Genomic DNA, 22,088 nt, shown 5'->3' on the forward strand with positions numbered 1-22,088 from the left:
CAGATCACTTCACCAGGTTCTGCCGGTACCATTCCCCCCAGCAGGCTCACTCTGCTTGCTGCCTAAAGGCACTCAACCCTGTCCCTCCTGCAGACTATGAGACCTCAGCTCAGTTTGTCAGAAGGTAGGAAATAAGATGAGGAATCCTGGGCCCTCCTTCCCTGTCCAGAAACCAGTCTAACATCCTGGACCTCTTGGCCAAGCAGAGGGGCTTAGCCTCTGGCTCTGACCTATAGGCTAATCAGGACAGGAAGTGTCAGTTGCTTTAGGTTGGGGAAAGAAGGGCGGTCTCATTCTCTGGGCCTGGCTCCATACTGCAAGCACACTTCCCTAAGGACCTTCAACACTGGTGCCTGGGGGAAGAGTCTAGCAAGGGGAAAGTCTGAGTCCTAGTCCCAGTTCAGCTGCTGACTGCATGTGTCTGTCAACATAATGTGTCTCAGTCCTCAGACACCTGGGTGACTTAATTCTAAAGGCCCAGACCTGTGCCGGGACCTCATTTCCTCACCCTTTGAAACAGAAGTAGTACTGCCTACCTGCTCTCCTGCCTCTGAGGGTAGAGGTTGAAACCTCTGTGTAGCCAAAGCCCTGACTTGTCAACGTCTCCTTGGTATCCCTAGTCTGGGGAGAGGGTGACACTTTGAGCCCCAAACCCAGGCAAGCATAAGCAGGATGTTTGCTCTGCAACCTGAACCCAACCTGTGCCCAGTTCAGAACAGTTCCTCCTCTGGGTGTGACCGGGGAGGGTGGGAGGTAGCCCCACTTGTTCTATCAAGGACTATGATTTTGGAGAGGTGGGCTTGCCATTTGTTTTGGGTACCATGGATTGAACTCCAGGCACTCCTCCCCAGCCCTATTTTGTATTTTATTTAGAGACAGGGTCTCACTGAGTTCTTAGCACCTTGCTTTTTTCTGAGGCTGGCTTTGAACTCATGATCCTTCTGCTTCAGCCTCCCAAGCCGCTGGGATTACAGGTGTGTGCCACTGTGCCCGGCTGGTTTTGCCGTTTGTAATAAAAAATAAAATAAGCCCACTGCATCTATCATTCTCAACGTCCTCTAAATCTTCCAAAAAGTACAGGAGATGCCGGGAAGACAGAGTACTCTCACCCTGCAGGATAATAGGCCTGGAGCCAGCTGGGGGCTGGGAAGGTAGGCACTGGGTCACCAGGCTCAGCAAGGGATGGGGAGGCAAGGATTAAGCCACTGCTGTCTCTCTGGGCTGCTCTTTGCTTGCCACCTTAGCCCAGGGTTTGGGTCTGGAGAGAAAAATGGGCTAGGGGCCCCCATGGAGGTGGAAAGTGGGTTTCATTCCTTTTTGAAGTCAGGTGGCTCCTCCCCAACCCACCAGGGTCCAGTGGACCAAGACCTCTGGTAAGCGCTATGATAGAGGGAAGAGACACCAAGGTTGAGCTTGCTTTATGGGTGACAGGCTGGCTGGGGGTGAGGACAATGAGTCAGGCTGAACTTCTTAAGGGACTGAAGGCTTGGGATCCTAGCTGGAACCAGGCGTCCTGAGATAAGGTAATGGACGGGGTGGGAACACGGGAGCAGGGAGGGAGGTGGAGGGAAGAGAAGCAGAAGGAAGAGGTGGGGGAGGGAAGGAGGAAAGGGAAGCAGGGCAGCTGGAGGAGAAGCCAAAGCCAGGTGGCCAGGTCAGCAGCAGGGGAGGCTCAGAAGGGAGCCTCCCGGGAAGCACAGGCAGTCGTGAGGGCCCTTTTCAGCTGCTCATAGGTGACAAACATCACCACGTTCCAGGAGCCCAAGCGGAGAAAAGAGGGCATGAACCTAGAGGAGAGAAAACACAGGTCACAGGGGCATCCCTGGCTTTTCCCACTGGGCCCTCGCATCCAATCGGAGCTGGTCGCTCTATTCCAAGGAGGACTCAGTGAACTGAGCCCACAGCTATTACTATGAGCAAGAATCCCACCCTGTGGTTCCCCCAACCCCCAGTGCTGGCCATTAATCCCAGGACCTCATGCATGCTAGCCCAGCCCTCTACCACTGAGTAGCACCCCTTGCCCTGAGTCCTCATTTTAATACCTAGACACTTTGTTATAGGTGGTTCCCTCCCACCTGTGATAGGTACAGGTTGCTAGAAGGCCTGGAATTGGGGAGTGGTGCTGGGAGATCAGAGGCTCACCCTTTGTAGAAGGCTCGGGGCCCCTCCTTCTGGAGCATGGTAAGGGCACAGTGCCCAGCGCTGCTGTACTGGCCCAAGGCAGAGTTCATGTATCTCGTCTTGACCACGTCGACAGGGGAGGCGATGACAGTGGTGCAGAAGCCCGCCCCAAAGGCGGAGGTGAAGTGGCAAGGGAGGTCATCTGCCAAGGAGCAGTGGGCAAGGACTCAGCACACCTCACCCACCATCCCAGAGGCAAGAGAATTAAAACTAAGATGCTCATGGTTGTCAAAAGAGACTCCATTGTGAGAACCTAAAAAGCCCTTTTGTCAATCCTGCCTCAAATCCTCAAGGTGCCAAGTAAGATCTTCATCCCCATTAGCTTCCATAGGGTAAGTACAAAATAAAACTCCCTCTACAGGCAAAGGGCAAACAGAATGAAAAGATGTGGCCTTAGGCCACCAGTCCCCTACCCCCACTCCTGCACCATCTACCCTAACTTACCAGTCATGAGGTTGGCCTTCAGGAGGGCATCCTTGATAAGGTCATAGGTCACTAGCTCAGCACAGTTGACAATGGCATTACGAGCAACGTTGGGAGAGGTCCCTACAACAGGGAGAACCTGCATGAGACCAGGGAAAGGGGAGGAAGATAGGGGAAGGGGAGACATCTGGTACACACCTTTCCACAGTCCCCGGAACCCTTCTTCTCGGGCGATGGTCTTGTAGGCATAGATAGTGCTTTGGTACCTCCGGCCAGCTCCAGCACGGGCCTGAGCTTGGAACCGGACCTTGACCACATCTGTGGGCTGGGCCACAGCGACAGCCAGGGCACCGGTGGTGCTGCCAGCCAAGAGTCGGCTCCCAATGCTGGCATCTGTGGGCGAACCATGGTGTCAGTGGCCGGCTGGGCTTGCCCTCATTTCTCACCTCCTCTCTCCTCACTCAAACCATGTCACATGGTCTGACTTTCAGGAATAAGGTCCAGATTAACGCTTGTTCTACGAACTTCTCACATCAAACACAGTATCATTGTCTCTACTGTTTGCTAGGGTGAGACAAGGAGTAAGAGGGCTTTCTTTTAAAATACACTTCATTTAACCTGCTCAACGGCTGAGAGAAGTCAGAATTATTTCCATTTAACCAAAATCCAAGGCTAAGAGAAGTGGGTTCTTGATAGACTGGGACTCCTAAGACTTGGGTTCTCAGCCCATATCTACTCCCTGCCAGGTGATTCTGAGCTCTGTTTCCTCATGGGTGAAATGGAGGGTTACCAGGGCATATCACAGAGGTGAAGTGCAGGACAGCTGGCCCTGGAGGCAAGAATCTTGCTGTGTTTTCTGGCTCCCCACTGTGTGCCCTTGGCTGAGTCCTGCCCCCCACTTCAAGGCTCAGCCTCTTCATCTGTGACACTGCAACAATTCTACCTATTCCCAGGGTGGGATGAAAACTGTCACGGGAGGGTGTCCTGTTCAGAGCCTGACATAGCCCAAGTCCTCAGAAATCATTAGAATTAGGGTCCCTGCCACTTCTCCATTCCTCTGATCCTCCTAGGGATGATGGGGCCTACAATTGCTCTTCAGCTACATGTACTATGTATCAGCAAGGAAAAAATAAAGGCAAGACCCAGAGGCCTAGGTCCAGCTGCACACTCACGCTCAGAGCCCCTGGTGTAGAATTGCTTAACAGAGTCATAGAGGCCGATGCGGACAGAGGCGAAGCTCATCTGGCGTTGCAGACCGGCCACCAGCCCATTGTAGAGGCTGCGGGGGCCCTCAGTGCGCACCATGGTGAGGATGGTGCCTAGCACACCTCGGTACTGGGTACTGGCTGCAGCACGCACTGACCCCTGACTTTCTCCTTGAATCTGCAAGGTCAAGACAGGTAGCTATAGAAACAGGCTGCCTCCCCATCTCCTGCCATTCCTATGTTCCCAAACACCCCCCTTGCGTGAGGGAGCAGATCGGATACCACTAGAACCCCTAGGCAGCCTCGCTTTATTCCCTCTGCCTTATTCCCTCACCTGCAGCCGGACTTTGGCAGTATCCAAAGGAAAAGTGATGAGATCTGCAATGCAGGCGGCTGTGCCAGCCCCCAGGAACTTCACGGTGGCTGTAGGGGGCACATCTGTGGCCTTGAACCCAACCATGATTCTGATTTCCTGCTATCTCCCAGGAGATGAAGAACTGGAGAAGGGGGCACCTTCAATCAGCAAGACGAGATAAAGGAACTCTGCCGGAATCTAAGCCAAAAGGAGAGAAGCCCCATCAGCAACAGTGCCCCCAGGCCCTCCCTGCTCGCCACCCCTTCCTTTCCCAACAAATCCCCTAAGCAGGACTCAGCAGCCCTAGGAGGGAAAACAGGAGTTAACTTCCAAGTGACTCAAGTGGGGGCTAGAGAAGCAATTCCTGCCTAAGGAGTTCAGATGTTGTGAAGGACTCCCTCCTGCTTCTTTCAGGAAGTCAGGATCCCGGTGATCCCAGTGTTACCTCATGACACTGACCCCACTCTTGGTCTGTTGGAACAGGGGTTGCTCCACAGTTCTGCTCATGGAGCTCTCTGGAGGGCTGGCAGAAGTAGGGAAAGGTTTCTGCCAGACCACGACCTGACAAGCAAAGACCTACAGGCTTATGTTCCAGATTTTTAAGCAGGAGAGGTTCCTGTGGGTCTGAAATTACTGAAGAGAAGAAAAGGAAGGGAGGAGATGACTAATTCAATCCTTCCAGGCTCCCACACAGCTTGGGTTCTCTAATCATCGTTCAACAAGCCTGCTTTGTTGGGCACTGGTTCACTGAGACACAGGGGGCAATATTCACCCTGGAGGGGCCTTATTTTCAGGCACCAGGATGGGCAGGGAATTCTAGCTGCTGTACAAAGAAGGGGACAAATAACTTCTCAGGGAAACAGGTAAGGAAGAGGGGTGATCAGAAAAGACTTTAGACCATGTAAGCTGAGTCTTACAGGATGTTGGGCAATTCCCAGGCCTGAGAGGAAGCAATATAGAGTGCCGGGCTCCTCCTGGCCTACACTTTCCTTCAATAGGTGGATTGCTCCTCTACAAGAGAAGTAGAGAAGGGAGGTGCAAGTCAGAGCTCTGAAAAATGATACAGGAAACCAAAAGCTCCATTTTGTTCTCAGAGTTAGAACACCACCCTCCTCTGCTGCCCCAGGAGGAAGTGAGCCCAGCACCCCAGAGGGGGAGGGTAACCTGCTTCTCCTTCCCTGATTACACAGGAGCAGCTGCTCTGAGCTCAGCTTGATTGGTTGCTCCTGTCGCTGGGCCTCAGGAGGTAAGAGCTGGGTGGCCTGAAGAGGACGTTGTGGGAGTTGCCTGTGACCCAGGGAAAGAGCTCACCCAGCTTCTTCCTCCTGAGTCACCTCAGATGGCTGGGGCAAATGGGGAAATCAAAATGCAACTAATCAAAACAACTGCTTCAAAAACCCCTATTGGGAAAGGGCTTGACCTGATTCACATTGCCATGGAGTCTGATCACATGAGGCTCAGTGAGACTGATGCTCAGATGGCAGAATGGGCTAATAGAGTTCCTTGCCTCCCCAGCTTTCCTGCTGATACCTCATTCCCCCAGAGGGTGCTCCACATTTTATCCCACCTTACTGCCTGGGGCACTCTATTAGCTCACTCAGACCTCCCAGTTGCCCTGTGAGGCACCTGCACTTACTTCTATGTTAGATAGGCAACTTGGGAAGCACATTTCTTGGCTCCAAAGCTTATGCTGTTTTGCATTGCTGCCCAACTTGTCATTTCTTTCTTCCTGTTTTCTCAGCCCCAGGCACAGACAGGACCTTTCACAAGGAAGCTTTTCTCATGCCAATCAAACAGTTCTGAGAAGGATCAGGCAGCTGATGTACCTTCTCTGGGCACAGATATGAGAGTCTTATCACTCGAACTGGATTGCAGGGTGTTGTGAAGGCCAGAGAAGGCTAGCTGCTACCCAGCTCAAAGGCAAGTGGACAGGGGCTCAGCTGCCATTTTGAATGCTGACTTGGGTTTGCCAAAGGTCAGGTCTTTGATGAGAGGGGTGGGTATAGTGGCAAAAGTATTAAAACCCTACTGAGAACAGTTAGTAAAACTCAGGCCTAGAATTAATCATATTTTGTCGTCCCAGGATAAAAAGTAACAGTTTCAGAGCTCAAAAAGTACACTCACTTGACTATTAATCTCAGTCACAGGGATAGTCAAAAGCTAGAGTCAACAATAAGAAGTTTGAACAATAGATTCTTGTCTTCGATTTCCTGCTGACTTCCAGGGTGACTTGAGGCCATTGAATATGCCTCAGGTTCCTCCTTTATAAAATGGGGACCATCATCCTTGGCTTGGCAAGGTTGGCTTAAGGGCTAGAGGAGATCAAGGATGATGAAAGTGCTCAATGAACTGTGAAGAGCCACTTCACTGGGTGGTAACAGTAATTATTTTTGTCAATATGCTGCTGACACAAGAACAGGGCAGAAAGGCAATAGGAGACCACTCCCTTATCCTGGACTCTTACCCGGCTTTGCTTAGGTCTCAGGATGAGGCCTCCAAGATCAAGCTTCTCTAAAGGCGTCCCATTCTTCAAAGTTGCCAGCTGCTATCATGGCCCGATCCCCTTGGTTTTCCATAGAAAATGGCTGGAAGACGAAACACCTAAAGGACATACTATGTGTCCTGTGGGTGAGGGCAAAGGGAGAAAGTTTAAAAGGAGAAATCCATCTTAAAAGACCACACCCCAGCAAGGACCACCTGCCTAAGACACAAAAGCCCACTCGGTCATTGATCTGGGGGAAGAGGGTTGGGGCCCATTCCACCCAGGCAGCCAGGGACTAATTAGATGCACACACAGGCTGGGGTGGGGGATCAACTTAGAAGTCCTTTCTCTCCTGTCTGCTTAGTATCAAACCTTGGCTCTCTTGCAGGCTTGTTTTCCTGATAGTCCCCTAGGCTGGTATCACTCAACAGTCAGCAGACTTGCTGAGTAGGAGTACTGTGAGGGGGGTCATGATAGGACAGTCCCTCTCTTTGGGGTTGGTTAAGGTCCAGATCTGGACTGCCAGGGGCCTGGAGCGGCTGGTAGTGGGCCGGGATAAAGTAGCTCAAAGCCTCCTCCCAGCAGAAATGCCCCAGGAAAGACGCTGCGGGCACAGGCCTGGAGCCCCCAGGGGAGGATCATCCTGGCCATCACAGAGGCCCGGAGGACCCCCACTCAAGGCAGGCTGGACATCGTGGCTGAGGGGAAATAATGAAAGGCTTAAATTACAGCCAACTGGACGCAAGAGGAAAAGGACAAAAGGGAGTTGGGAAAAGGGCAACAGAAGAGGGATAAAGAAAAAGCACAGGAGGACAATAAGAACTACAAACTAGGTTGGGAGGAGAGAAGATAATTAAAGAGCGGGGAGCACAGAGTCCGCAGAGCCGAGTTAGCGGGAATGGGCAGGTGTGGCGGGCGCAGGGCTGGAGCTGCGCTCACCGGGCTGCAGAGAGAACACGAGAGCGTAGGCGACTCTGTCCGCGAGCGGAGGTCACGCGAAAGCAGCACCCACTCAGCTTGATCCCAACGCGCGGTTTAGCGGGGCTTGCAACCGGGTTTGCGCGGGCGGCAGCGCAATTTAAGCCTCGGGGGCGTGGCTTGAGGGCGGGGCGGGGCCAGGCAAGAGCCGCCTGCTCCAACAGTGGGAGCGGGAACTCTCGAGCCGCCGCCTTTCCACTGGAACTGTCCCTCCTGGAGGTTGCCTGGCGCCTTCCTCCACTCCCATTTCCGCGCGGGCCATCACCGTATTTACCCCCTTTTCTTTCTCGGAGGATCGCCCCCTCGCGCCTCCCTACTCCACCTCCCCCTCTCCGGGGGGTCAGCCCGACCGGAAGCAAGAAGAATCTGGTGAGGGGCTACACGTTTCTGGCTGTTGGCCAGGGCACCTTCTACCAGCCGCCCAGAGGCTGCAGGGGGTACACGCACTCCCTTTGTACCCGCCTTCCGCGACCCCAGGCTGTGGAGGGAGGCGCGGGCTCCCTGGGGTGGGGGAGGAGCCAATCCCGCTGCAGCAGCAGGTGGCCCGGCAACCGTCGCCGACAGCTGGGCGCGGCGGGAGTTCCTCTGCTGCTGTGCTAGTCTTGCCCTTGGGGACCCCGGGAATAAAAGGCGGGGCGGGGACACCAAGCGTGACCTCCTGTCTCCAGGCAAGGAGGAGCAAACAAACCGCCGGCGCCACGAAAGGAAGGCAGAGCTGGCTCGAGCCATCTGGGTGCTCAGCCCTGGGCAGGGATCTCAACTGGCTGATGATCTTGTGGGGATGACATACACAAAAACAACCAATAGGTGGGTCCCCTGGCCAGGACAACACATGCATTTGAGGAACAGAAGAAGGAAGACTGTCTCTATCCTTGAACTCCCAGTCCCTACTTCTGTGTAACCTCTGTCCTTCCTCTGCTTTCATTCTTGTCTGCTTCACAGGATTCAAGTATTCAGTCAGGGCACGGACTATGTCTCCTGGATTACATTGTGAGCACTCCAAGAGCAAGAAGCTATTTCCTTTGTTTATGGTATCACTCCCTCCAAAGGCCTCTATGTAGGGGTTAAGTACAGTTTTAACTGCTATGGAAAGTGCTTTGTAGAAAGTTCAGGGGGAGTGAGATAGTAGGGACAAAGGGCAAATGCACTCAGGGGCCTTGGCTCAGAGCCTGATTGCTGTTAGAAGGTCCCACCTTAATTCACAGTTATCAGATACCAAATAAGCCTCATTTTCCATCCTGAAACAACACCAGGCACACCATTAGAGCCAGGATACTTTCACTTAACTCATCCTTAACACAGGGCAAGGATACTTCAGTTAAAGTACCCTCATAGGTTGAAGCCAATTAACATCCAAAACCCCAGTCCACACCTGCAAGCAGCCTGTAAAACTAGCTCCTTCCTTTTATTCCAGCAAGCCAACCTGACACTTTGTTGCCCTCAGAGCCGAGTCTCCCTTCCTAAGTGAAGGCCGGCCGCAGTCTGGCTGGGCACAATCAGGAGCCACTTGTCAAAAGAAACTAACTTTATTTTTAGAACCACACACGCCAAACAAAACAACCTCTCAGGAAAAACCCTCAGAGCCCCAACTGCCACCACCAGCTTTCCACAAGCCTCTCTCTCCAACCTCCCACAATCCTCCTGCTCTTGAGGCCGATTGGCTGGGTCATGTGGGCGGAGCCAAAAAAGTCCCCCAATGAGCAGCTCCCTGGTCTGAAAGGGCAGGGAAACAGCCCAATGAGCATCACCGCAGAGGAGCCAATCAGCTAGATGTTGCTGCTGCTGCTGTGAGCCAATCATCAGCCGGCAGCTGGAAGTTTGCTGGGGCCCCTTCGGCTGTGGCTCTCAACATCGGCCCCACTCAACGTTTTTCGGTATTCTTGAACTCAAGTGACTCTATTTCATTTCTATCATCAAAGTTCTCAGTATCTAGCATCAGGAGGATAGGGTGGAGAGGAACATTTGTTGAGTACAATTACTATGTGTCAGGTGCATTGTGGTTATTTCACATAATCTTTTGAAAACCTGTATTAACTTTTATTTTGAGGAAGAGGAAACAGAGTCCCAAAGAGGTTAAATTGTTACCAGAATCCTAGGACAAAGACCTGGGCTCCAGGGATCCCAGTATATCAGACTCGGTCTCCCAACTCTATATGCCAATCAAAAAGATGAGCAGTGATGAAGGGTAGAAAAGGAGTTCAATCAGCATGGCTGTGCAGGAAAGAACAGATAAAAGGGTTCCGTGACTAAAGATCTGTCTTTAAGAGGCTCACGAGAATTTAAAGGGGAACAAATGCAAAGGCCTCAGTTTGCAAGGCTGGGGGTTTTTCATAGCTGGCAGAGTAGGTCATCTCGTTCAGACCTTGGTCTGGTTGATCGTTGTATCAGGACTGGCTCTGTGGAGCTCCACAGTTCTAGGAAGGTCATGGTCCCTTTAAAGGGCGACTCAGTTCCCTTCATGAAATGACTACTCTTGCTTAGTACGGAAGCCTCAGTTCATTAGGGGCAATTACACCCACTTTGGGGGGCAGTCTTGTGGATGATCTGTCCCTATATTTGGGTCCCTTGTCATAACTATGCTTATCAATCAGGCCTATTATTCCCAGAATCCAAGGTAACGCTGGAAGAGAGTGATATATATATATATATATATATATATATATATATATATATATATATATATATATGTATGTATGTCACTATTCTGGAGGTTGAGGTAGGAGGTTCAAAAATTTAAGACCAGTCTATTCTAAGTTAGCAAGGCACTGTCTCAAAATAAACATTTTCACTGAAATTGTAGCTCAGTAATAGAGTGCCCCTGGGTTCAGTCCTCAGTATTGCAAGAAAAATAGAAGAAAAAAGAGACAATGGAGTCAGAGAGGGACAAAGTGGAATTGGCCAGGTCCGTGACTGGGTCCTCCTTCAAAATGACTTGCCTAAATGTCACACATTCCTGATCCCTGATTTAAATCCTGATCAATCCGGCACCAGGCATTTGTTTTGTGTGTTGTCCACAAGCAGAAGGAGTTGTCAGATAACAGCTGGGGAGATCAGAGCTGGATTGGGACTAGATACTTGTAGCAGGAAAGAAAAATACATTGAGCACATGGTTTTGGCAGAAGCAGAGGGGATACTCAGAAGTTAAGGCAGAAAATCTTTCCCGGGGCTGGGGATGTGGCTCAAGCAGTAGAGCGCTCGCCTGACATGAGTGCGGCCTGGGTTCGATCTTCAACTCCACAAACCAACAAAGATGTGTCCGCCGAAAACTAAAAAATACATATTAAAAAAAAATTCTCTCTCTCTAAATTTCTCTCTCTCTGTCTCTAAAAAAGAAAAGAAAAAATCTTTTTCGGCACTATGGAGACTCCCTTCTACTCACTGATCTAGGTTTTACACAGGAGCTTCTTCCACTGGCTGTGATGAACTGATTCCCAGAATCTTGGTGAATTCATAGTAAAATTGCTAAACTCGTAAGTGATCTCTGATGAAATATCAAAAAACAAGATGGAGCCAAAGGCCTGTGAATGAAAATTTCCTCCTGTGACATGGACTTAGACTCTTCAGTTTTGCTGGCATCTCTCCTTCCTTTGCTCTGAGTCACTGTGGTGATCCATAAACATCTTGTGATGAGTTGAAGCCACCTTTCAGACAACAGCAACTTTCTTACAGCCAACAAGACCCCATCTAAACAACCTTGGGATAATGATGGACCAGACCACCCCAGATCAAGGTCACCTGCTTTGGCAGCTGTGCAAAGCCTCCAACTCTGCAAACACCCATCCTTGCCCTCATTCTCCCTTCTATATAACCTCGAAGTCATTATCAGACCTTTGAAGACAGGGCTAAGGATGAGTGTTCCCCTGGTCTTCCCAATATAGCTACACTAATTAAAGTTCCTTTCATGCTTTTCACCATTATCTTTTCTGTATGGTTTTCTGGATAAGTGACTGGAACTGGAATGTTGGCTTTCCAGAGTCATACCTCTGGCCTAGGACTCCAGTAACAATGATGGTTGTAAAACAAAAATCTGAGGGCTGGGGATGTGGCTCAAGCGGTAGTGCGCTCGCCTGGCATGCGTGTGGCCTGCGTTCGATCCTCAGCACCACATACAAACAAAGATGTTGTGTCCGCCGATAATTAAAAAATATTAAAAAATTCTCACTCTCTCTTTAAAAAAAAAAAATCTGAATTCCAAAGACTTCATATTATTCCTGAGATGTTTGTTTACTTTTGGCAAAATTCAAGAGACAAAGGATGATCGCAGACACTTGGAAAGGGGAGAACACCAGGCTACAACATGGATTCCTTAAGAAGGAATTTCGTTAAAAGAATTTTCCCCCCAGTGGAATCAGGCAGATCAAAGCACTGCTATAGACCCTGTATTCCTGGATTTTTTTTTTTTAATTTTAATTTTTTTGGTACTGGGGATTGAACCCAAGGGAGCTTAACCACTGAGCCACAACCCCATCTTTTTTATATTTTATTTAGAGAGAGGGTCTTGCTAAGTTGTTTAGGGTCTCACTAAATTGCTGAGTGCTGGCCTTGAACTTGCAATCCTCCTGCCTCAGCCTTCTGAGCCACTGGGATTATAGGCATGCACTACAGTGCCTGGCTATTTCTGGATTTTTAGCAAGCAACTCGCCCAAGTCATATGATACCCTGTAGAGGACGGGGTTATGGCTCAGTGGTAGAGTGCTTGCCTATCACATGTGAGGCACTGGGTTGGAACTTAAAAGAAATAAAATGAAGTTAAAAAAAAAAAAAAAGATACCCTGTACAAAACCTGGAGACTTTATGGATACAGATAAGTGTTTTTTGAAAACTTGTTTCATATCTATTTCATTGAATTTTATATATTACAGGCTTTTTTGTGAACATATCACACATGCAAATAATCAAGTTAACAATGTTTCATACATTTTGTTATATAATTTTAACACCATATTGAAACTGGAGTTTGACTTGGTGCTTATTCAATACTATAAAATAATCCTCTGAGCTGGGAGATTGGGAACTTCAAAATCTTTATATACAAACTAGTTTGAAACACTGAAAATGAAAAAAGCCACAAATGGCAGAGGAAAAAAAACAAAACAGAAAACTTCAAGCAATAAAGGCTAACATGAGAAGTTGTGGCTGTAGCTCAGTGGCAGAGCGCTTGCCTAGCGTGTGCAAGGCACTGGGTTCAATCCTCAGCACCACATAAAAATAAACAAATAAGGGCATTCTGTCCGTTTACAACTACAAATAAATAAATAAAAAGCCAACGTGAGAAAAGATCTCTAGTGGTTTCTGCTAACAAGATTGAGTAGATTGACAGTATTAATTCCCCTCACTCCACCAAGAAAACATTTGAAAAGAAATTTGAAAAGAAATCATGGAAATTTGATGCTCATATATTTTTAAGTGAATTATTTTAAACCCACTTGAGAGATGAAATTGAACCAAACATTTAGAGAGAGTTTCCTACTGAGATGGAAGCATTGTGGAAGATTCTTTCCTGTAAAGGTTGTATGTGATAGTCTTCACACAGATTTTCTCATTTAATCAAAACTGAACAGTGGCATTCCAAAGTACATCTCAAGAGAACCCCCAGCGCTGGGCACACAGTGACCCATGCCTGTAATCCCAGCAACTTGGGAGGCTGAGGCAGGAGGATCACAAACTCAAAGCCAGTCTCAGCAAAAGTGAGTCCCTAAGCAACTCAGTGGGACCTTATCTCTAAATAAAATACAAAATAGGGCTGAGGATATAGCTCATTGGTTGAGTGCCCCTGAGTTCAATCCCCAGTAAAAAAGAAAAAAAAATAAGAAACACAAATGAAAATGTTTTGAGGAATTACTACCGTTGAGATAATTTTATGCCATGTGTTTAAATTATTGGCTATTATAATCAAAGGCCTGAGGATAATACCACTTTAATATGGGACTAGGGAGAACATTTGGGACAATGGGATAAGTTATCATTCATTGCTCAATTTTACTGGAGCTGAGTACCTCAGGTTTCTTGACATAAAAAGATAACACTACTTGATCTTAAGAATTGGTGTAAATTAAAAATTTTTCTTTCTGAAATTTAAAGAATGGTCACATACTGGTCATCTTCTACCAATATACTCAGAGGAAATTTCCATTAAAGCATTGTGGGTGGTGTAAATTGATCAATTCATTAAAATGATGTAAAGATAGGCATTTTGCCTGAAAATTTAGTCAGATATTTACACCTATAATCCCAGTGACTCCAGAAGCTTGGGCAGGAGGATTTTAAGTTCAAGGCCAGTCTTGGCAATTTAGGAAGACCCTGTCTCCAAATAAAATAAATAAATAAATAAAAAGAAATAGAGGTGTAGCTCAATGCTATTAAACCCTGGGTTTAATCCTCAGTGCCAAAAAAAAAAAAAAAAAAAGCAATGGGTGAAATCACCTGTTTTGATACTCTACTTTTTTTGATACTCTACTTTCCGGATTACTAAACTACAGTGTGCTACATAATTTATATAATAAAGTATTTATTTGGATTTATCAATGTCTGAGGACAATTTTATTTTCTTGAAAGTGTTGTAATAAATTGAGGACTAGGTGACTGTTTTGGAACTCAGTAAGGAATTTTTTTCAACAGATAAGTATACTGCTGTAGAGCTTGCAAATATCTTTAAAACAGACTTACCAGGTTAAGAACATCGTTTTGTTGGTTTGGTTTGGTTTGGTGGTACTGGTGATGGAACCCAGGAGCTTGAATATGTTAGGCAGGCGCTGGACACTGAGCTGTACCTCCATCCCAGGAATGATGTTTCTGAGCGTTGCTCATTGGGCTTTGTCCATTAGAAAAGACAAATGAGCGATTTGGGTCAACATCATTCATAATGATAGGATGTTTGATTTGTAAACAGATTTAAAAGTATTTTAGCTCCACAAAGGATATTTCCATGATGGAGTGGTGAGGAAAGAGACCTGAACAGAAGCTTCCTCAGCTACAAATCAACTGACCGACAGGGGGAGTCCAGATCACCCAACACAGCCAGTATTAACAGTTTGGGCCTGTCTACAGGATACACAAAGCATATTACTGTCTTGTTTGACTCAATTCTTGCCTTTTTAATGATCAGAAATCTTTCCTCAAAGTTATTAAACTCGCACATAAGTGTTTTGTTTTTTTTTTTTAGTAGAAAAGATTCAAAACACTGGTAAAGGAGAAGGGCAAGGTGCTGAGATATTTTTTTTCTCAGAAGCAAACTACCTTGTCCCCATCATCATAAATCTATGGGCTGCAGTCAGAACAACCCAATTTCAGTTTTCTTCAGAATCTCCTCCACTGCCTTCTTGATATGGACCCTGTAGCCTGCAACAGAGTTCTGCATAAAAAGTACACAGTGCTTCTTCCCCTGGCTCCTCTAACCAGTGAATCCTTCCCATCAGAATAGGAGACCTCGATGTATTAAATCAGTTATCTAGAGCCACACCCAGAGGTCAGAGCCTCATATCTTTTATAATCCAAAGTTACAAAACCTCAGGAACTGTCAAAAAAAAAATCAAATTTGCCTTTGATTCCAAAGGACAGTAAATATGACTTCAGATATGCTCTCAGTGCTGAATGATAGGATGGGAGAAATCTTTTCCATTTGTTAAAACAGAACTACAGGGGCTGGGGATGTGGTTCAAGCAGTAGCGCGCTCGCCTGGCATGTGTGCGGCCCGGGTTCGATCCTCAGCACCACATACAAACAAAGATGTTGTGTCCGCCCGCCGAGAACTAAAATAAATAAATATTAAAAAAAAAAAAACAAAAACAAAAAAACAAAAAAAACCAGAACTACAAGGATAGTTTGTTCATGTCTGTGTGAGTGTTTATAAAGCAAGGCAAATGGAAAGGAACAAAGTGGGCTTGCTGGAATTTTTGTGGCTATGTCACCAGGCTGTATGCTTCTACTGGATTTGCAAACAGTGATCCTTCAGATGAGAAAGGAGAACCAGATTTGACTTTCTGCTTAGACACCAGGAGAATACAGAGTCATTTGAATGATAATTGAGGAAGTAACTACAGATTGAATAACAAAACAACTCTCACGTTGCCACAACAGAAAGAGAGGTGGTTCTCTCCACCTCTACCCCACCCTTCTGCTGAGGATTGACACTCAAACACTGAGCCACATCCCTAGCCCTATTTTGTATAGAGACAGGATCCCACTGAGTTGCTTGACACCTCACTTTTGCTGAGGCTGGCTTTGAACTCACTGATCCTCCTACCTCAGCCTCTCGAGCTGCTGGGATTACAGGTCATTTTTGTTCCTTAAGATAATTATTTCTGTATCATAACTGATTGTGGACATGTAGATGACAACCTTGCTTTACATGTTTTTCTCTATGAATTCCTAAGACCTTGTCTTTTGTTGACTGGCAACTTATTCTAAGGGTTCATGGTGGATGTGGAACCCCAAGTCTTGGGTTCTAAGGCCCTTGGGCAGTTCAGAGGAAACTTTGGGACACCTGGCATCTCATACTTCAAATTGCTTTGCCTGCCCTGTGCCTGATAATTCAGCATGGCCCAGATCAGAGAATTGCATCTGGGTTGCATCAGAGGTTCCATGTTTATTCATTAAATCATATTTTATGAATAAAGGGCTTTCACAATCTTCTCTCTCTCTCTCTCTCTCTCTCTCTCTCTCTCTGTGTGTGTGTGTGTGTGTGTGTGTGTGTGTGTGTTACTGGGATTGAACTCAGGGGCATTTACCACTGAGCCACATCCCCAGCCCTTTTTATTTTTCATTTTGAGACAAGGCCTTAAACTCGTGATCCTCCTGCCTCAGCCTCATGAGGGTGAAATTATAGGTGTGGTGGATGTGCACCAGCACACCTGGTTATAGTAATCTTTCTTTTAAAAAAATACATATTTATTCTTCGTAGTTGTAGTCGGACACAATAACTTTATTTATTTATTTATTTATTTTTATGTAGTGCTGGGGATTGAACCCAGGGCCTTGCACATGGAGGCGAGCGCTCTACTGCTGAGCCATAACCCCAGCCCCTAGTCATCTTTCTTATACATAATTCTCCAGGCCCATTAACCCTCTTTCATATGTGACCATTCCTCAACTTTCACTGAAAAGATTAGAGGATGCTTTCATTTTGCTTCTCTTTCCTTTTATATATATTTGCCTTGAGGACTCTTATATTTCTAGGTTTCTTATATCCTTTGCAGAGCAATTCCTCCTACCTATGTTCGTTATTCTGTCCCATTATATTTTCAGGACCTTGCCTCTGCAGCTGTTCCCCTGGTCTCCAATTTCTCCTCTCTTTTACTTGGGTGTCATATGTGTGTGTGTGTGTGTGTGTGTGTGTGTGTGTTGTGTATGTGTGAGAGTATGCAAATTGAAAGGAATCCTTAGGAGTTTCCTTCTACAATGGCTATTTTTTCTCCTTCATTTCTCTGCCAAACTTTCTGAACAATTGGCTGTCCTCTGTCTTCTCAGCCTCTGGCACATCTCTCACATATTTCATGAATGAATAAATGAATGATCTCACTGTACCTCTTCATTCACATCACTCCAACCACATGGGCTTCTGGCTATGCAACTATCTTATGTTCTTTCTATTCTTTGAACATACAAGCTCATTCCCACATAAGAGCCTGTGGACTGCTTGTTCCCTTAGCCTGGTGCAGTGTCAGACACACACACACACACACACACACATGCACACCCCTTGGAAATCACTATTGGTCTCTTCTTCAAGTTGTGTACTTTTAAAATAAACTTTTTGTGAAGTATAACAGTGAACATATTACAAATGTATAGCATGATAGACTTTTATGAGGGGGCTAGGGATATAGCTCAATTGGTAGAGTGCTTGCCTCACTTGCACAAGGCCCTGGGTTCAATCCCCAGCACCCCCCCAAATAAATAAATAAATAAATTTAGGTAATATTTAGGAAGAATTGATTACTGGTTTTCCTAAGCATATTAATAAAAGTTTCCATAATTAAAAAAAAAAACTTTTATGAAGCAAATATACCTCTATAACAAGCACAAGCACAAGCAATTTCCTCTTCCAGGTGCTTCTGCCATGAGGTCCTGCCTTGTCACAGGCCCCAAAACTAAGAGGCCAAGTGACCACAGATTGAAACTTCTGAACTGTCAAGCCAAAATAAATCTCTCCCCCTTATATTTTATATTTATATTTATTATATTCCTATATATTCTAGGTATTTTGTTACAATGAGGGGAAGCTAACATATCAGTAATTAAGGAAATGCAAATCAAAATCACCATGAAATACCACCTCATGCCCATTAGGATAGCTATATATTAAAACAGCACACACACACACACACACAAAGCCAGGCTTGGTGGTGCCACATGCCTGTAATCCTAGTTACTCGGGAATCTAAGGCAGGAGGATCATAAGTTCAAGGCCAACCTCACCAACTTAACAAGTCCCTAGCAACTTAGTGATGTCTTGTCTCAATTCTTTTTTTTTTTTTTTTTAGGGAGCTGGGATATGGCTCAGCAGAAAAGCACTCCTGGGTTCAATCTCCAGTACCAAAATAAAACAGCAAACGAGATGAGTGTTGGCTAAAATAAGGAAGAACTGGAGAAATGGAGCCCTGTGCACTGCTGGTGGGAATGTAAAATGACACAGCTGCTACAGAACACAGTATAGTGAATCCTCAAAGAAATAAAAAATAGAATTACCATAAGATCAAGCAGTTTCTTGTCAGTTATATACCTAAAATAATGGAAAGCACTGTCTTGAAGAGATATTGATAGACCCAGTCTGATTCCCTCTTAAAATTGGGAGCCATCTCACCACAAAGACATAAAAGCTAATTTTGGATTTACTATAAATGACTGCAAATTCTGAACTTGCTTGGAATGCCTGCCTGTGCCTTGAATTCACCCATGCCTGGCTTTCCCTGATCAGATAACAACCCTCTCTGAGGCTCTAATGACCATCATAAATTCTGATGTTGGGGCCAGCAAAAATATAAACTAGCCTTTGTGTTATGCTTTTCAGAGTTTTGTTTTCTATAACCCCCCCCCCCCCTTGTGTAACTTTCTGGGCTATAAAGCTGAGCTGCAAGAAAGCTGTGGGGCTGTCTTTGGCTCCCATGGTCAAAATATAAGCTTGCTTTAATTTGATTTTAATTGGAATCAGTGGTCTTTTCTTTGCGTTGTGGTCTAACAATATTTGTACACCTATGTTCATAACAGTGTTATTCACAATAGTCAAAAGTAGAAAGCACTCAAGTGTTCATTGGCAGATGAGTGGATAAACAAAACATGGTATGCATATTACTCAGCCTTAAAGAATAATGAAATTATGGCATGTGCAGGTAAATGGATGAAAATAGAGAATATCATGCTAAGAGAAATAAGCCAATTCCTAAAAACCAAAAGCCAAATGTTTTCTCTGATAAGCAGATGCTGATCCATAGTGAGGGGGGACGGGGCGGGTAGGGAAGAATGAAGACACTTTGGTTTGTGTAGAGGGGAGTCAGGGGAGGGGTGGGGTTGTGGGGATGGGAAGGACAGTAGAAAGGGACAGACTTTAATACCGTATATACACGTATGATTACACTAGTGGAGTGACCCTGAGCCATGTACAATCAGAGGAATGAGAAGTTGTGTTCCATTTGTGTACTATATATCAAAATGCATTCTACTATAAGATAAATACATAAATAAATAAATTTGAAAGGAAAAAAAAAACATGGTGTGCATAAATAATGGACATGAGACCGAATGAATGGATCTTGAGAATGTTATGCTAAGTGAAGCAAAAGACAAATACTCTATGATTCCACCTATATGAGATATTTGGAGTAGTCAAGTTCAATAGAGTTGCAGGGTTTCAAGAGTTCTGGAGAGGGATGGTGGTGATGGTTTTAGAACAATATGAACTATTTTACCAACAGCAAAAATCTGTACCTTTTAAAATAGAAAAGATGGTAAGTTTTTTTTTTTTTTTTGTCGTTGTTGTTGTTTGTTTGTTTGTTTGTGGTACCAGGGATTGAATGCCCAGGGGCACTTAACCACTGAGCCACATCCCTAACCACCACCCCCTTTCTAAAAATATCTTTATTAGTTGTAGATGGACACGATACCTTTATTTTGCTTATTTTTATTTTTTAAAACGTGGTGCTGAGGATTGAACCCAGTGCCTCACGGGTGATAGGCAAGCGCTGTACCATTGAGCCAAAACCCCTGCTCTCCAGCCTTTTTTATTTTTTAATTTTGAGACAGAATTTTGCCAAGTTGCTAAGGCTGGTCTCAAACTTGTGATCTTCCTGCCTCAGTCTCCCAAGTTTCTGGGTTTACAAATGTGTGGCACCATGCCCAGCAAGATGGTAGAATTTATTATTTGTATGTTATTTTACACGTGTAAGCAGCTCTTCTCTCTCACTACTCCTTCCAGATAGAATCTTACCAAGTACCATTGATTTATGACTATTCTATCCACTCAACTGCCACTTCAAAGACTCTTGCCTTGATTCCAACCACAGTCTCATCCAACTAGGACCAGAGTGCACTCCTCTAATTCCTTCTCTGTTCTGCAGCTCATTATTCCCTACTTAAACACTCCAATTTCCCAGACACTACAATTTCCCTAGTGTTGGCATATTAGATCACAAAGCTACCATTACAGACTATCATACACTGGTTGTCTTACACAACAGCTCTGGAGACTGAGAAGTCTAAGGTCAAGGTTCCGAAGTTGGGTTTCTGGTGTGTGTGGGTGGGTCTCTTCTTGGCTTGCCTTCTTCCTGTGTCCTCACACGGTGAGGAGAAAGAGTGATCTCTGGGTCTCTCTTCCTCCTCTTACAAGGACACTAACCCTGTGTTGGGGAATCCCACCTTCATGACCTCATCGAAATCGAATTACCTCCCAAAGGCTCCACCTCCAAACACCATCACCTGAGGGGGTAGGGATTTGGTATATAAATTTGGGGAAACAAATTCAGTCCATAACATGTGGCCTCTACTTTCCTCATCTCCATCTTTCTCACTACACCCCTGCAAGTCTGCAACCCAGCACACCAACAGCTGGCAACCTCAAGGCTGCCCTGTTCTTGTCTTGTTTCTGAGCTTCTGCACGAGCTCTTCTCTGCCTAGAGTGACTCTCATCCACCTTCCTTTGCCTGTGTAACTTCTATTTGTCCTTCAGGTCTTCCCCCAAGAAGCTTCTGGCCTCTTAAACCAGGCTCAGTGTCCCTCACCTGAACACCCTCTCCTGGGTGCTTCATATGTACCTTCATTTGTAGCTTTTACCATTCTGTGGTAATTGGTGGTTTGTGGTTTGCCTTTCTGCTCAGCATCCTCCACCCTGAAGAGCTCCTGGAAGACAGGACAGGTCTTATTCACCTCTGCACCTAATGTAAAGGGCCACTTAGGATGTATACACATTGCATTTGTATAGCACTCTGCCGTTTTCAAAGTGCCCTGACACAAATTAAGTGGTATGCAGAAATACAATTGTATTTCTTTACTTAATATTAATTTCTCTTTAATAAAATATTTTGTTTTATTTGTTTGTTTTGCAGCAATAGGCATTGAACCCAGGGATGCTCTACCACTAAGCTATATCCCAGCCTTTGTAAAATTTATTTTTGAGGTGATGATCCTTCTGCCTCAATCTTCTAAGTAGCTGGTTCTACAGATGTGTGTCACTGTGCCTGGCTTTAATAAAATATTCTTTAATACCACGTGTGGTAGCACATGCCTGTAATCCCAGTGACTCAGTAGGCTGAAGCAGGAGGATGGCAAATTCAAAGCAACTTATAGAGGCCCTAAGCAACTTAGCAAAACCCTGTCTCAAAATAAAAAAGGCTGGGGATGTAGCTCAGTGGTAGAGTGCCCCTGGGTTCAATTCCTAGTACAAATAATTAAATTAAATTGAAGATAAATCAAAATAACACCATTACTTACATAATTTCTGTTTTAACTGAGTCTGGGCTCAAATTATCTAATTTTTGCATGATATACAAGAAGAATTTGAGGAAAAGCAGACTTTTTTTGAACGACTTGGTTGGAAGTGGCATCTGTGATTTGGGGGAGTGTGGGGAGAACAGGTGCACAGAGACCAGGAGTCAGCCTTCCGGGGTAAGCCTCAGCTGGTAATCTGATCTTCTCATGAGTTCACATTCCTGGTTTCCTGGAACTGAGATCAGGACTAGAATGGGCATGTATGCTGTAGCATGGAAGAAATTTAGTTCTTACAATCACAGAATTAAAGAGCTTTGGGTTATCTGGTTCAACTTCCACCTTTAAGAGGTAGGGACAGAAATCTAATACTTTGTTCATGAAGCCTCAAACCTTATCAATCTTGTTTTCCTTTCTTCAGAAGACAGGACTTAGAGGTCACTAGATTCCTGATCCCAATCACATATCTCATGACTGTAATCCCAGTGATTCAGGAGGCTGAGGTAGGAAGATGGCAAGTTCCAGGCCAACCTCAACAAATTAGCAAAGC

At 45.7% G+C, this 22,088-nt stretch overlaps 1 protein-coding gene across 1 annotated transcript; it reads right to left on the reverse strand.

Moving 5' to 3' along the window:
- Positions 1–1,401: 1,401 nt before the first annotated feature.
- Ucp2 (uncoupling protein 2) lies at positions 1,402–7,721 on the reverse strand. The gene is made up of 8 exons (XM_046441945.2): positions 7,586–7,721; positions 6,629–6,786; positions 4,144–4,362; positions 3,777–3,987; positions 2,803–2,997; positions 2,626–2,727; positions 2,143–2,323; positions 1,402–1,787 (listed from the first exon to the last, which is right to left on the reverse strand). The coding sequence occupies exons 3-8, from the start codon at positions 4,267–4,269 to the stop codon at positions 1,673–1,675; spliced, it is 930 nt and encodes a 309-aa protein (XP_046297901.1). The 5' UTR covers positions 4,270–4,362; positions 6,629–6,786; positions 7,586–7,721; the 3' UTR covers positions 1,402–1,672.
- Between the last annotated feature and the right edge of the window lie 14,367 nt (positions 7,722–22,088).

Source organism: Marmota monax, unplaced genomic scaffold (assembly GCF_021218885.2).
Source record: "Marmota monax isolate L192 unplaced genomic scaffold, Marmota_monax_Labrador192_F-V1.1 WCK01_AAM20220418_F8-fsc00068, whole genome shotgun sequence".
Taxonomy (NCBI): Eukaryota; Metazoa; Chordata; class Mammalia; order Rodentia; family Sciuridae; genus Marmota; species Marmota monax.

Coding starts and splice junctions, on each gene's coding strand:
- Ucp2 (XM_046441945.2), bottom strand. CDS start 4,269: ATGGTTGGGTTCAAGGCCACAGATGTGCCCCCTACAGCCACCGTGAAG. Junction 3,988..4,143: donor CTGCCAAAGTCCGGCTGCAG/GTGAGGGAATAA, acceptor TTGACCTTGCAG/ATTCAAGGAGAAAGTCAGGG. Junction 2,998..3,776: donor CTACACCAGGGGCTCTGAGC/GTGAGTGTGCAG, acceptor GTTCGCCCACAG/ATGCCAGCATTGGGAGCCGA.